The sequence below is a fragment of the Centropristis striata genome, chromosome 11 (genome assembly GCF_030273125.1).
Source record: "Centropristis striata isolate RG_2023a ecotype Rhode Island chromosome 11, C.striata_1.0, whole genome shotgun sequence".
In the NCBI taxonomy this organism is placed as follows: Eukaryota; Metazoa; Chordata; class Actinopteri; order Perciformes; family Serranidae; genus Centropristis; species Centropristis striata.
Window position 1 is genome coordinate 281,198 of NC_081527.1, and position 13,317 is coordinate 294,514.

At 39.0% G+C, this 13,317-nt stretch overlaps 1 protein-coding gene across 1 annotated transcript in view; it reads right to left on the reverse strand.

Annotated features, from left to right (window-relative positions):
• Nucleotides 1-4,518: 4,518 nt before the first annotated feature.
• Nucleotides 4,519-13,317, reverse strand: part of LOC131980166 (solute carrier family 12 member 7-like) — a 45,514-nt gene continuing 36,715 nt past the window's right edge. Inside the window, exons 19-26 of the mRNA XM_059344361.1 lie at nt 13,057-13,252; nt 12,252-12,421; nt 11,907-12,038; nt 10,834-10,941; nt 8,186-8,355; nt 7,140-7,154; nt 6,091-6,224; nt 4,519-5,671 (exon numbers count right to left, since the gene is read on the reverse strand). Coding sequence (XP_059200344.1) covers nt 5,580-5,671; nt 6,091-6,224; nt 7,140-7,154; nt 8,186-8,355; nt 10,834-10,941; nt 11,907-12,038; nt 12,252-12,421; nt 13,057-13,252 — 1,017 coding nt within the window. The 3' untranslated portion in view covers nt 4,519-5,579. The remainder of the gene's footprint in view (nt 5,672-6,090; nt 6,225-7,139; nt 7,155-8,185; nt 8,356-10,833; nt 10,942-11,906; nt 12,039-12,251; nt 12,422-13,056; nt 13,253-13,317) is intronic.

Sequence of the window (13,317 nt, forward strand, 5' to 3'; positions counted from 1 at the left end):
TTTTTTAGCTAAGTAGCTTGCTAAGCTAACTACTTCGCTAACTTATTGGCTAAGTCTGCACTTCTTTAGACTTGAAATGACACAACAGATGCAAGCTGTCGAAAATCTCTGGATGATCTCCAACGATTATTTACTACAATAAAAACCACAAATATGCTTAATGAACTGTTTCGGAACTTGAAAATGTAAACATAGGATGAAAATATGGACATATAAAAAGGCAAAAATTTAAATATAATAAAACTATATACAAAAAAGTCCTATAAAAAGGCTTTTTTTCCTTGTTAACTGCAACTCTTCAAAACAAACTTAAAACTATCATATCTTTGGTTTTACATGATCTAGGAATGTCAAACAAAAACTGGGAGAAAGTTTCAGGTCTGAACTTTGGAGTGAAGTTGATAGCAGCGCTCCATGAGACCTGTTTTTTCTGATCATAGACCTCAGAGGGTTAAATTACAGACAAATTCCAGATCATTTTTTCTGTCAAAGCAGCAGGGAGCCACTGGAAAGGTCTGAAGAGCCTCAGGTTGACCAGCCCTGCTTCATACAGTGACACATGTGGTCATTGTGTTTATCTGAAGTGGATCCTGGCCTCCGTAGAGACTCCATGGGGGAAACAAAGAGTCCTGACGGTAGACAGCCTGTCCTTTAAAACCAGCGCTGTGAGGACAACAGACAGGACAGAATGTAGCAGTTGTAGTCCAGACAGCGATCAGAGCATCAGACCCAGATTGTTGGTGTTGGTGTTGTTGTTGTTGTTGTTGTTCTGTGCGTGCTGACCCAGCAAACTGCTCTGCGGGACAAACAGGAAAACCATTTATCCAAGGCCAAGTTCCCCCAAAGCTTCTTACTGGAGCTCCAAGATTGTCTTTGTTCTTTTGTGAGCCAAGAGACAATGATGATTTTAGGATGAAATTGATTTCTGGAGCAGTTATGTAAGAGATGACAACAATAGTTCATCTCTCATCTGGGTCACAAAGAGACGAGAATGTCACACCTTCTGATTCACGGGACAATAGAAAAACAATTTAATTTAATGAGAGACTCAATGACATGAATAACAAAAAGGGAAGACTTCTCACACTGTAAAAAGGTGTTTAAAACCAGATAAATCAGTAAATCTGCTGCTGCATGGACAGATAATTTACCTTGACAAGATTTCTAAAATTATGATTATTAAATCTAGAAATAAGCATGTTGAACACTTAAAATAATAAATTAACTCTTAAAACAAGATAAATGGTCTAGCACTTCTAAATCTAAAGGGTTTTTTTTATCTTGGTATGAAACTAAAATAATTGTCAGGTCACCGAGTTCAACGCTGCTGGCAGCTTTAATTTATCTCTTTTGGTCATTTTTTGTCTTTGTCTTTAAAAAAAGACACAAAATGAACAAAAAAATTACACAAAAAATACACAAAGACACAAAAAGACCAAACAACGACACAAAAAAGACAGAAAAACCCACAAAAAAGACGTAAAGTGACCAAATAAGAAACGAGACGTAAAATGACAAAAAAAAGACAAAAAAACACCAAAAAAAGACACAAGAATTAATTTATTATTTTAAGTGTTCAACATGCTTATTTCTAGATTTAATAATCTTAATTTAATAAATCTTGTCAAGGTAAATTATCTGTCCATGCAGCAAGATCCTTTCCCTCAGATTTACTGTTTGATCTGGTTTTTAGACTAAACACCTTTTTATCAGTGCAAAAGGATGAAATGTTTCAAAGAAGAGAAGAGAAGAGAACAATCAGAGAAATCACAGCTATCTCCGTCTGAACATGGCGTCATTCGGCTCCATTTCCTTTTCATTTCCTTTTCTACTTCCTGCTTTGATGTTTCCTACTCGTGTCTATAGACGAATGTTTCGTGTCGTGTTTTGGGAGTTTCCTTCCAAGTCAGAACAAACATTTTCTCAGTGGGCGAGCTCATTCGGTGGGTCACAAATGGTCCTTTAAGTTCTGCAATGTAAAACAAATGCTGCAAAAACAGCAATAATCTACTTAACCCTTTGGAGTTTGGAGCTATTTTGTGGGTTTTGGATTCATTTTCATTCTGCCTGTATAAACCACTGAAACATCTTTCTATCATTGTTTTCACCACAACCTCACCTATATGACCTGATTATTATTGTTTTCATTTTGACTTACTGAATAAACATTTTGAACACAAAAAACACACACATAAAAACACACAAAAAACAAACATAAAATAAAAATAAAAAACCAAGGTTATAATAGTTTTGGAGTTTTCATTAGTTTTAGTTGTTTTCATTTTGTTGTGATTTTTTGTTTTGATTAGTTTTTAGAGTGAGTTTGCTAGTTTTAATAATTTTTTTATCTTTTGGAAAATGCTTAGTTTTAGTTTAGTTTTTATTAGTTTTAGTTTTTTTTGTAATGGGGTATTTCTTGGGTGCCAGATTCAAAAAAGTCACAATGAATGTTTTCTTTTTGTCAATTTTTTCTTGTAAATTTGATATTTTTTCTCTTTAAATTTGTCAATTTTTTTCCTCGTAAATTTGTCACTTTTTTTGTCGTAAATTTGTCACTTTTTTTCCTCTTAAATTTGACAATTTTTTTCTTTAAATTTGTCATTTTTTTCTTGTAAATTTGTCACTTTTTTCCTGTAAATTTGTTACTTTTTTCTCATAAATTTGTCATTTTTTAAATTCGTTTTAGTTTAGTTTTCATAGACTATTGAACACATGGAGGGAAGGGAGCACCAGGTGAACACAGACTATTGGAACACATGGAGGGAAGGCAGCACCAGGTGAACTATTGGAACACATGGAGGGAAGGGAGCACCAGGTGAACTATTGGAACACATGGAGGGAAGGGAGCACCAGGTGAACTATTGGAACACATGGAGTGAAGGGAGCACCAGGTGAACTATTGGAACACATGGAGGGAAGGGAGCACCAGGTGAACAGACTATTGGAACACATGGAGGGAAGGGAGCACCAGGTGAACTATTGGAACACATGGAGGGAAGGGAGCACCAGGTGAACAGACTATTGGAACACATGGAGGGAAGGGAGCACCAGGTGAACTATTGGAACACATGGAGGGAAGGGAGCACCAGGTGAACAGACTATTGGAACACATGGAGGGAAGGGAGCACCAGGTGAACTATTGGAACACATGGAGGGAAGGGAGCACCAGGTGAACTATTGGAACACATGGAGGGAAGGGAGCACCAGGTGAACACAGACTATTGGAACACATGGAGGGAAGGGAGCACCAGGTGAACACAATCAGTAATTAGGGGAGACAATCAGACAGATGACACACGGGGAAGGACAAGTGACCTGAAATGAGAGAAGAGTTACTATTTCAAAATAAACCAGGAAATAAGACCATAACACAAAATAAAACACCACCTCACCGCGGTGTGACACTTATCTCTTGTTTCGTTTGTTTAATTTGTGTGTCTTTTTGTTGAACGAACACATTTATGACACATTTATATACCTAAAAAAAGTTATTTCAAATGAAAATATTACAATATTGGCTTCATGTTTCTCCAGCTTGTTATGAACTCGCACATACACATTACACAAAATAACGCTTTGCTCCAATACAAGCAGGTTCATAATAAAATACATCATTGACTCACTAACTAAAATGTGCTAAAATGCTAAAATAAAAAATCACAGAAGTTCCATTTCCTCCGTTGCATTTTCACAATTCTCCTTTATGATCACATTTGGCACACCAATGTTATCTGTGACACCAAAAACACCAGATAATTAATGTTCAATCAAGACAATTATATAATCTATCCACTACAATCATTATTATTGCCATATTTGTCTTGATAGTTATGAGACTTTGGCTGTTTCACAATCATGATTTTCTGCAAAGTAAAATGGCTTAAAAACATGTTCAACACATTCCATGATTCTTAAGTCAGTGCATGTCATATTTTAATTGAAAGTTTTATCACCGGCACTAAAATATGAAGACGCTGTCAGCTGTTGAAACCAACCAACGTTACCTGCTACCTCAACAGGTGAAATGCTGAAAATGACAACAAGCTGTAGTTCAAGCAGTGGCGGACTCAGACTGAAGGGCGGAAACATAAAAAGGGCCCATTCTGCACCACATGGGCCCCAACAGCAGCTAAAGGCTCTGATGCATCATGTATGATGAAATAATCCTCATCCTTGATTACATTAGCATTACGTTAAAGGAGATCCAGATCAAAGTCATTAATGATCTGGTACTAAACCAAACTGAACCACACACCGGCACTTTAGCAACACTTTTAAACCACGGAGGCACCAGACGGGCATTAGAAGGGATCTATAAGGGCACTAGAAGGACACTAGAAGGGATCTATAAGGACACTAGAAGGGCACTAGAAGGACACTAGAAGGGATCTATAAGGGCACTAGAAGGGCACTAGAAGGACACTAGAAGGGATCTATAAGGGCACTAGAAGGGCACTAGAAGGGCACCAGACGGGCACTAGAAGGGATCTATAAGGGCACTAGAAGGGCACTAGAAGGACACTAGAAGGGATCTATAAGGGCACTAGAAGGACGCTAGAAGGGATCTCCTCTGTAGAACCCTATAGGTGGTGGAACGAACTTCCAAACTACATCTGTTCTGCTGAGTCCTTCTTAATGTTTAAGAAGAGACTGAAGACCTTTAACTCTTTACTGATCACCCTCACTCTGGATCTACACTGACGACTACGACTAGTATCTCACTGACCAATCAGAGACCTGTAGAGCACTTGAGTCCTAATGGACTCGAACTGAACCCCCAGCTCTGACTCTGCTATGGTTCTTGACTTCATTCTTGCTTGTGTTGTATTACTCACATTTGTACGTCGCTTTGGATAAAAGCGTCTGGTAAATGACATTCTAGAATCTAGAAGGACACCAGAAGGACACTAGAAGGGATCTAGAAGGACACTAGAAGGACACTAGAAGGGATCTAGAAGGACACTAGAAGGGATTTAGAAGGGATCTAGAAAGGACACTAGAAGGGATCTAGAAGGACACTAGAAGGACACTATAAGGGATCTAGAAGGACACTAGAAGGACACTAGAAGGGATCTAGAAGGACACTAGAAGGGAACTCATTAAGGCACGTTATCAAATTTTCTTGCTCTAGAGGACACATCATCATAATTTATTATATGAAGGGGAACTATAGAGGAACCCAGTCATTTGAGTCCGCCACTGAGTTTGAGTGCCTGGTGAATCGATGGATCATATCCAATTGAAATGACAGCTCTTTGGGAAAACACAGATTATCTGAGGGAAGAACATCTCCACAGTGAAGCCTCAGATTGTCATTTTGTAGAGATGTGGAGTAGATGAGCTCCAGGAGGAGGAGGGGGTCTCCAGAGCCTTCTGGCCCCCAGATGATGCACCATCTCAGGCTGTGCTGCAGGTAGACCCCCCTGGTGGTCCGAGCAACCATGGTCCTCCTTTTCTCCCTGAAGGTGAGAGGAACTTTACTTCCTCTACAGTACGTCTTTGTTCATGTTGTCCCCCCGGTCCTCTGGGGTTCTACTGTTCTCAATGTTCCTTTACAAACAGTTAGGAACGTTTGGGTGCTAGGAGTAGATGGTGATGACCTCTCGACCACCTCCACGAACCAGCAGGACCCGGTCCAGACCGTCCATCAGGACCTCCAGGAACTCCATATCTGAGACACATTCTGCTTAAGGACAAACTGTTTACATGACAGCAACACATGCTGCCGTTCTAAGACTGGTCAAAGCTGTAGACTGTTTTATTTCTTCCATTTGAAAAAATAAAAATATTTACTTTCTTGCCAAGAGTAAGATGAGAAGATCATTATTACTCCAATGTATGAAAACGCTAAATATGAAGCTACAGCTAGTCAGTTAGCTTAGTTTGGGGTCATAGGGCCCTTTTTTTAGAGTAGGAGCCCCCTGCTGTTTTTAGCTTCATATTTTATGTCCAGACGTCAGAGTGGCATCAGGCTTTTGAATTATTCAGCACTTTTACCAAATGTTGAACTATTATTATGCCTTTAACATTTCTTTGACTGACTAAATGACAGAATCACTAAATGAACGAGTGATGGGGTATAAAGGATACAGTTCTCGTCCCCTTTCTTGTTCTTCGGAGGGCCCGGCATGTTGAGCAACACCAGCTGTGATTCTCGGGATTTCATGACCACGACCTCGTTCAGCTTCACCGCTGTGTGCATCCTGCGCACGTTGGACTGGTTGCTATGGGAAACCAGAAGAAGAGTCAGTGACACTGCCTGATGCAAAGTCAGAACTCTAAATCAGCAATCAACAGGAAGCAGCATAATCTGTAGGCAAATAGAGCTCAGCAGCAGATTCAACATGTCATCAGGCACCAAACGGTTCTGTCATCTACTCACACCAGCATGCTAACAGACATGATTCTGATGCTACACATGCTAACAGACATGATTCTGACACTACACATGCTAACAGACATGATTCTGACACCACACATGCTAACAGACATGATTCTGACACTACACATGCTAACAGACATGATTCTGACACTACACATGCTAACATACATGATTCTGACACTACACATGCTAACAGACATGATTCTGACACTACACATGCTAACAGACATGATTCTGACACCACACATGCTAACAGACATGATTCTGACACCACACATGCTAACAGACATTATTCTGACACTACACATGCTAACAGACATGATTCTGACACTACACATGCTAACAGACATGATTCTGACACTACACATGCTAACAGACATGATTCTGACACCACACATGCTAACAGACATGATTCTGACACTACACATGCCAACAGACATGATTCTGACACTACACATGCTAACAGACATGATTCTGACACTACACATGCCAACAGACATGATTCTGACACTACACATGCTAACAGACATGATTCTGACACTACACATGCTAACAGATATGATTCTGACACTACACATGCTAACAGACATGATTCTGACACTACACATGCTAACAGACATGATTCTGACACTACACATGCTAACAGACATGATTCTGACACTACACATGCTAACAGACATGATTCTGACACCACATGCTCAGACAGAGAGAGTTCATGCACATGCAAACAAAAAAAGTGAAACATAAAGTGACTTACAGATTTTCCCACTCACTGGAGAAAGGGAGCAAAAAACAACAACAAGAACATATTGAACATTAATGCAATAATTCGTGTTTAGTAGCTTGCAAGCTACTTAGCTAACTACTTAGCCAATAAGTTAGCTAAGTAGTTAGCTTAGCGAGCTACTTAGCCAAGTATTTAGCTTTGTAATAATACAAAACCTTTTTTTCTTCATAAAGTATGAGAGGCAAAATGTAAATAATGATCTGTTGTTGTCAAAAACAAGATATTTAAAGAATACTTGGAATATTCAATCATAAAATAAGTTGATATCAAAAGATAGAGCACAGAAACACACAGCAGCATTAAATAACAATATTATCTTAAATAACAATATTATATTAAACAACATTATTATATTAAATAACATGGGAATGAATGTGACCCATGTTGTGCATTAGAAGGGGTCAATACGTTGAGCATCAAAGGGTTAAAACAAGAACGCCATCTAGTGGCGACAACAAATACAACTAATGGTTCATGAAACTTAATTGGGAATCTCTAGTGAAAATATCTGAACCTAAATAAATCAAACTGTTTAGTGTTGAGTTGAATATAAACAATGTTTCACATGTTGGGCGCTATGGGAAGCAAAAACAAAGAGTGTATTTTTAAGACATTTGAGAACAGATCTGTAGGCATACTTATAGTTTCATATTAAACATGTCTTTGTCTCTCTCTGTGTTTATACTTATAGTTTCATATTAAACATGTCTTTGTCTCTCTCTGTGTTTATACTTACGGTTTCATATTGAACATGTCTTTGACTCTCTCTGTGTTTATACTTACGGTTTCATATTAAACATGTCTTTGACTCTCTCTGTGTTTATACTTACGGTTTCATATTGAACATGTCTTTGACTCTCTCTGTGTTTATACTTACGGTTTCATATTGAACATGTCTTTGACTCTCTCTGTGTTTATACTTATAGTTTCATATTGAACATGTCTTTGACTCTCTGTGTTTATACTTACGGTTTCATATTAAACATGTCTTTGACTCTCTCTGAGTTTATACTTACGGTTTCATATTGAACATGTCTTTGACTCCCATGCCCTCTCGGTGTCGGTTCCTCTCGTTGACCAGTTTGTCTTTGGTCCAGGTCATGTGGACTCGGTCCGGTCCGGCTCCGGCAGCTTTGTCGTTCATGGCGGAGTGAGTCGCTGTGTTCCTGTCGTGGATCAGCTGGGCCTGAACAGACGGTCAGAGGACGGAAAGTCAGTTTGGTGTTTCAGTTACATGTTACATCCCCTTTTTGTAATTTCTATTAATAAATGAAAGGATTTGCACACAAATCCTTTCCAGTAAATGCCTAACTTCAACCTGATTTTATTAGTTATCTCAATATAAAACTACATTTTTGTTAATTAATGTTCAGTGCACTGTAAAAAATGTCTGTAGATTTTAAGGTGAAAAACTGCTAAACCATGACAGTAAAAGACGTAAAATGATAAATGTCTTAATTCAGTTTCAGTAACAATTTTCTCGTAAAGTTGTGGGTTTTTTTCCCTCGTAAATTTGTCTTTTCCCCTAAAATTTGAGGGTTTTTTTATTGTAAATTTGTATATTTTTTCCATTTCATTTTTTTCTCATAAATCAGTTTTTTTTTCTGGTAAATTTGTGATTTTTTTTCTCATAAATTTGTGTTTTTTTTTCTTGCAAATTTGTCTTTTTCCTCGAAAATTTGATGGTTTTTTAATTGTAAATGTGTATATTTTTGTAATATATATTTTTTTCTCATAAATTTTAATTTTTTCCTCATACATTTTTTTTTCATCATAAATTTATGATTTTTTTAAATTGTATTTTTATTAACAAAAACTACTGTAATATATATAAACAAGCCATCACTGTAATTTTTGCATTCATTTTTTGTACAAATATTTTTTCTAACTGTTAAATGTACCAAACACCATATCTCTAACAGAAATATACTGTAATATTTAATGGTAAAATCTTCAATTTTTGCAGCATTTATAAAGTATTTTCTTGTCAATTATATGGCAGAACAGCGTTTCTTTTGATGGAAAAACGTTTTATTTTTATGGTAAATTATAATCTTTTACCGTAATATTAAACAACAGTTTTTTTAGTGTTTAACCACAAAGCAACAATGTCGTTGCAAATCTGTTATTGCTGTAGAGTTATGAGAGACGTGAAAATATGAGCAGAAGAGGAAACATGATACAGATGTAGATGATTGTCAGGTGATGGACACAGTTCTACTGGCAGAACCTGGAGATAATATTGGTGATTGTGGTCTGTTTGGAGGGTCTCAGTGAGGAGTTTGTCCCCCTCTAGTGGCCGCTCTGAGTCTCTGCAGAACTTTGACTGGATGGAGACACAATGAGGCTGAACGTTTGATCCTCCAGTTCAGCTCCTGATCATGTGAATGGATTATTGATTATGGACGATGACGGGGGAAAGGATGGCGTGATAAATGGATAAATGGATGAATGAATAAATGGATGAATTAATAAATGGATGAATGGATGAATGAATAAATGGATGAATTAATAAATGGATGAATGGATGAATGGAGCGACCGATGGCGTCATGGTTGGTCGCCATGGCTACCTCGTCCTCCGGGATGCTCTGGGGGTGGAGGGACGGCTTCTTCCTCTTTATGGAGCCGCGGGACACGTCTGTGATGCTCTGAATCTGAGCCCGTCGTCCAATCACAGAGCCAGGTTTGAGGGAAGAGTTCAAAGGTCAACAAAGTCAAAGTCAAATTTATTTCTATGGCGCATTTACAGACGGCTGAACCGTACCACAGAGCTTCACATAACAGAGCATAAAGGGCAATAAGCTAGAGCAGGGATTCCCAAAGTGTGGTGCGTGGACCCCTGGGGGTGCACCAGCTGCTGCTAGGGGGGGCGCGAGTTGAAAAATGTAATGGCGATCTGATAATTACACAATTACATTTTTTCCCCCACACAATAAAGAAGTGTAAATAAACATTTCCTTTGTAAAATGTAAAATCAAAAACTGTAATAGTAATTAATTAATAAATGCACGCTATTCAAAATGGACTTCATCTCAAAATAAAGCATCTTCCATGTTTCCAGCCTGTTATGATGACGAGGTTGTTTAGCTCCACGCTCATTTAAAATTGCTGCATTTTATGTTCAATGTGGCTCAAAATATTATAAACTTTTTCCCCAACTTATGTGCTTTCTGCCTCTGATCCTGAGCCTGTCATCATCCTCTTTGCTCTTAAAACTGGAAGCTTGCGCATAACTTTGTTGCATTATATTGAAACTGTGTTTCAGATGAATTCAAATACGAGAGCTCATTGTTGTGATGGTGATTATCTAATTATATGTGTGTTCTGGTCATTTGAGCATGATTAAACATGCCGCCTTTAATATGGCGATAAAAAAAGCTTATTGCATTTTGGGGTTTTTTAAGGTGTGGGGGATTGGGGGTGCATCAACCCGGTTGGGACATAGAAGGGGGGCACGGCTAAAAAAGTTTGGGAACTGCTGAGTTAGAGGATCGACAAAGGTGAAAGAAACAGAAACAAGTTGTCAGTTGGTTTTTGCAGTGTATCCGTGTATCCGTATCCTTAGTGAATGACCCCTGAGTGTGTTGTAGCTCTTCTTCTATGATATTTCAACACCAGCGTTTATAAAGTAGACGTGTCCAGTGTGAGTTTGATGCCGTTACCTCTCTCTCCCTCTCGGTTCGGGACAGCTTGATCTGTTTCAGCATCTGAGATCTCTGCTCCATCACCAGCGTCTTCTCATAGGTGAAGGCTGAGATGTCACTCTCATGCTAGACGGACACAGAAGACATTGACAATGTTAGATTCGTATACAGACTACTGAAAATAAAGACATTAACCCTTTGATGCACAGCATGTGTCTAAAGCAGGCTCGGTAACCCGTGGCAACCTGTGGCTGTGACAAAAAATGAGAAGAAAAAAAGTCAAAAATGAGAAGAAAAAAGTCAGTCACAAAACCAAAACCAAAGTCGAGCGCGGTTTCCAAATTTATTTTTTGACAAATTTTTCTCTCCCTCTGCACTCTAGCGATGATGTCATCCACTCTAGCTTCTCCATAGGGTACCATTGGAGGGACTTTTTGGCGTGTTTTTGCAGAATAATTTGAAAACCGTTTATCAAAACCCTTAGAAAAGTTACAGCACACGTGTCACGGCCGAGCCGGATAGTTTGTTGTTGTTGTGCATGTGTGAGTCTGTGTGTGTTGGCTCCTCCCCTCACGCTGCTGCTGAAGGATGATTGGAGCTTCCGGCGACCACGGGAGCCAATCAGATTCAACCTTTAGTCGTCCGCAAGTTTCAAAAGGCAGCTGGAGCTTCAGTGGAGGCGTCTGGATCTGATGTGAAGCTTGTCTGTGCTCGGCTTCGTTCTGTTGTAGATTGTGATTCATTGTGGTTGTTCTTCTGACTCTGTGCAGCAGTTAAACTGACCCTAGAAACTGTATTATTCTATTTTGTTAAACTTTTAGTCTGGAGGGTCCTTTGTTTGTAAATATATCTTGCTGCTATTTTAGTTTCTTATTAAAAACACCTCTGTTAATCCATTATATCTGGTTTATGTGACCTCTTTTTATTAAGTCATGGCCGAGCCGGTCGACTTGATGCCTTTTTAGTGTTTGTGAGACCAAAACTCTGGAGGAGCAGTCGACTGAAAACACGGAAGAAACGGAAGAATAAAAAGACATAAGACCAGTGAATAGGAGTTAGTGTGCTTTTTCAATAATTAGTTTCCCTCTCACCATCTCCACCACCTCCACCTCGGCATCCAGGCGTAGCTGGTAGAGGAACATCTGGAGGTCTTTCTTCATCTGGATGGAGTTGTCATCCATGTGGGCCACCGTGAAGATTCGCATCTTACACTTCCTCCAAACCTGCACAGACAATAAGAGATGTAGCAGATATAGTTATGTTTTCTGAAGGAAACAGAAAAAACACAAACTGTGCAGCAATTTCTTTTGTGTTTTTTTTGGGTCATTTTGTGTCTTTTTGTTAGTAATTTTGTTTCTTTTTTTGGTCATTTTGTGTCTTTTTGTTAGTAATTTTGTGTCTTTTTTTAGAAATTTTGTCAAAATGTGGACACAAACCTTGTGCTGACTGAGTAGAAACGGCAGCAGCATGAGCAGTCCTCCGTCATGTACGATCCACCACACGTCGATGGTTCCTCCCTTCAGACGCTCCTGGTTTCCGGGGAAATGGTCGATGTTTTTAGCCACCAGCAGCGCCTGGTGGGCTGCCGTTGTCTCTCTCACCGTTTCTGCACAAAAAAACAACCAAAAAACACAGACTTGTTAATAACATTAAAAAAGGGTGCCAATTTGTAATACAGAACCTGGAAAAACAATGGTAAAATTATGGAAACTTTATGAAATTAATCATTAAAGAGGCATGCATATAGAGGTGGGAACACCAATACGATTTTATCCTGATACTTGACTTGTGATACGATATTATTGTTTATTTTAATCATTGTGTGATATGGTGAGTATTGATGCAATATATTGTGATTTAACTGTTTAACTGCATTTTGTGTCCACAAAATTAAATTCAATCAAGAATAGTTTTGTCCAATCAGAGAAAATTCTCAGTGTCTTCATGTGACTTCAGTCTTTTTATTGTCCTCAATGAGAGTCAAAGCCACAGACTGACAACAAAGTATCCAGTCAAACTGATATCAAACATGTTGGACGACATCAACTGTGATGTTGCGATGTTTCGACAACTTCCCGACACGATATCTTGATGCACGAGCCTCTAGATTACTGAGATCTTCTGTTTCATATGATAACAGTATCTCCAGTGAGTTGACACTCCAAACTTCTTGTGGCCCATCGCTTCAGTGCCACCCAGATGTTTAATTAAAAACTAAATAATAAAAGCGTCTTGGTTTACCGATGAAGTTCCTTCTTGCGGAGGAGTCCCGGGCTTCGGTCCAGCCGGTGGGCCAGGCCATCAGCACCGCGTTGTGTTTCATCCCTCCCAGTCCGGCTGACTGGATGAGCAGAGAGAAGCCGTCCCGCAGGTTGGACGACACCACCACGTGGGAGAAACCCTTCATCTTCTCGGCTGCCATGGCTGCCTTCAGGTTCTGCAGCGTGGAGCAAAGAGAAGGAGGGAAGAGACGGCTGGAGATGATCAACTGTGCATATGATC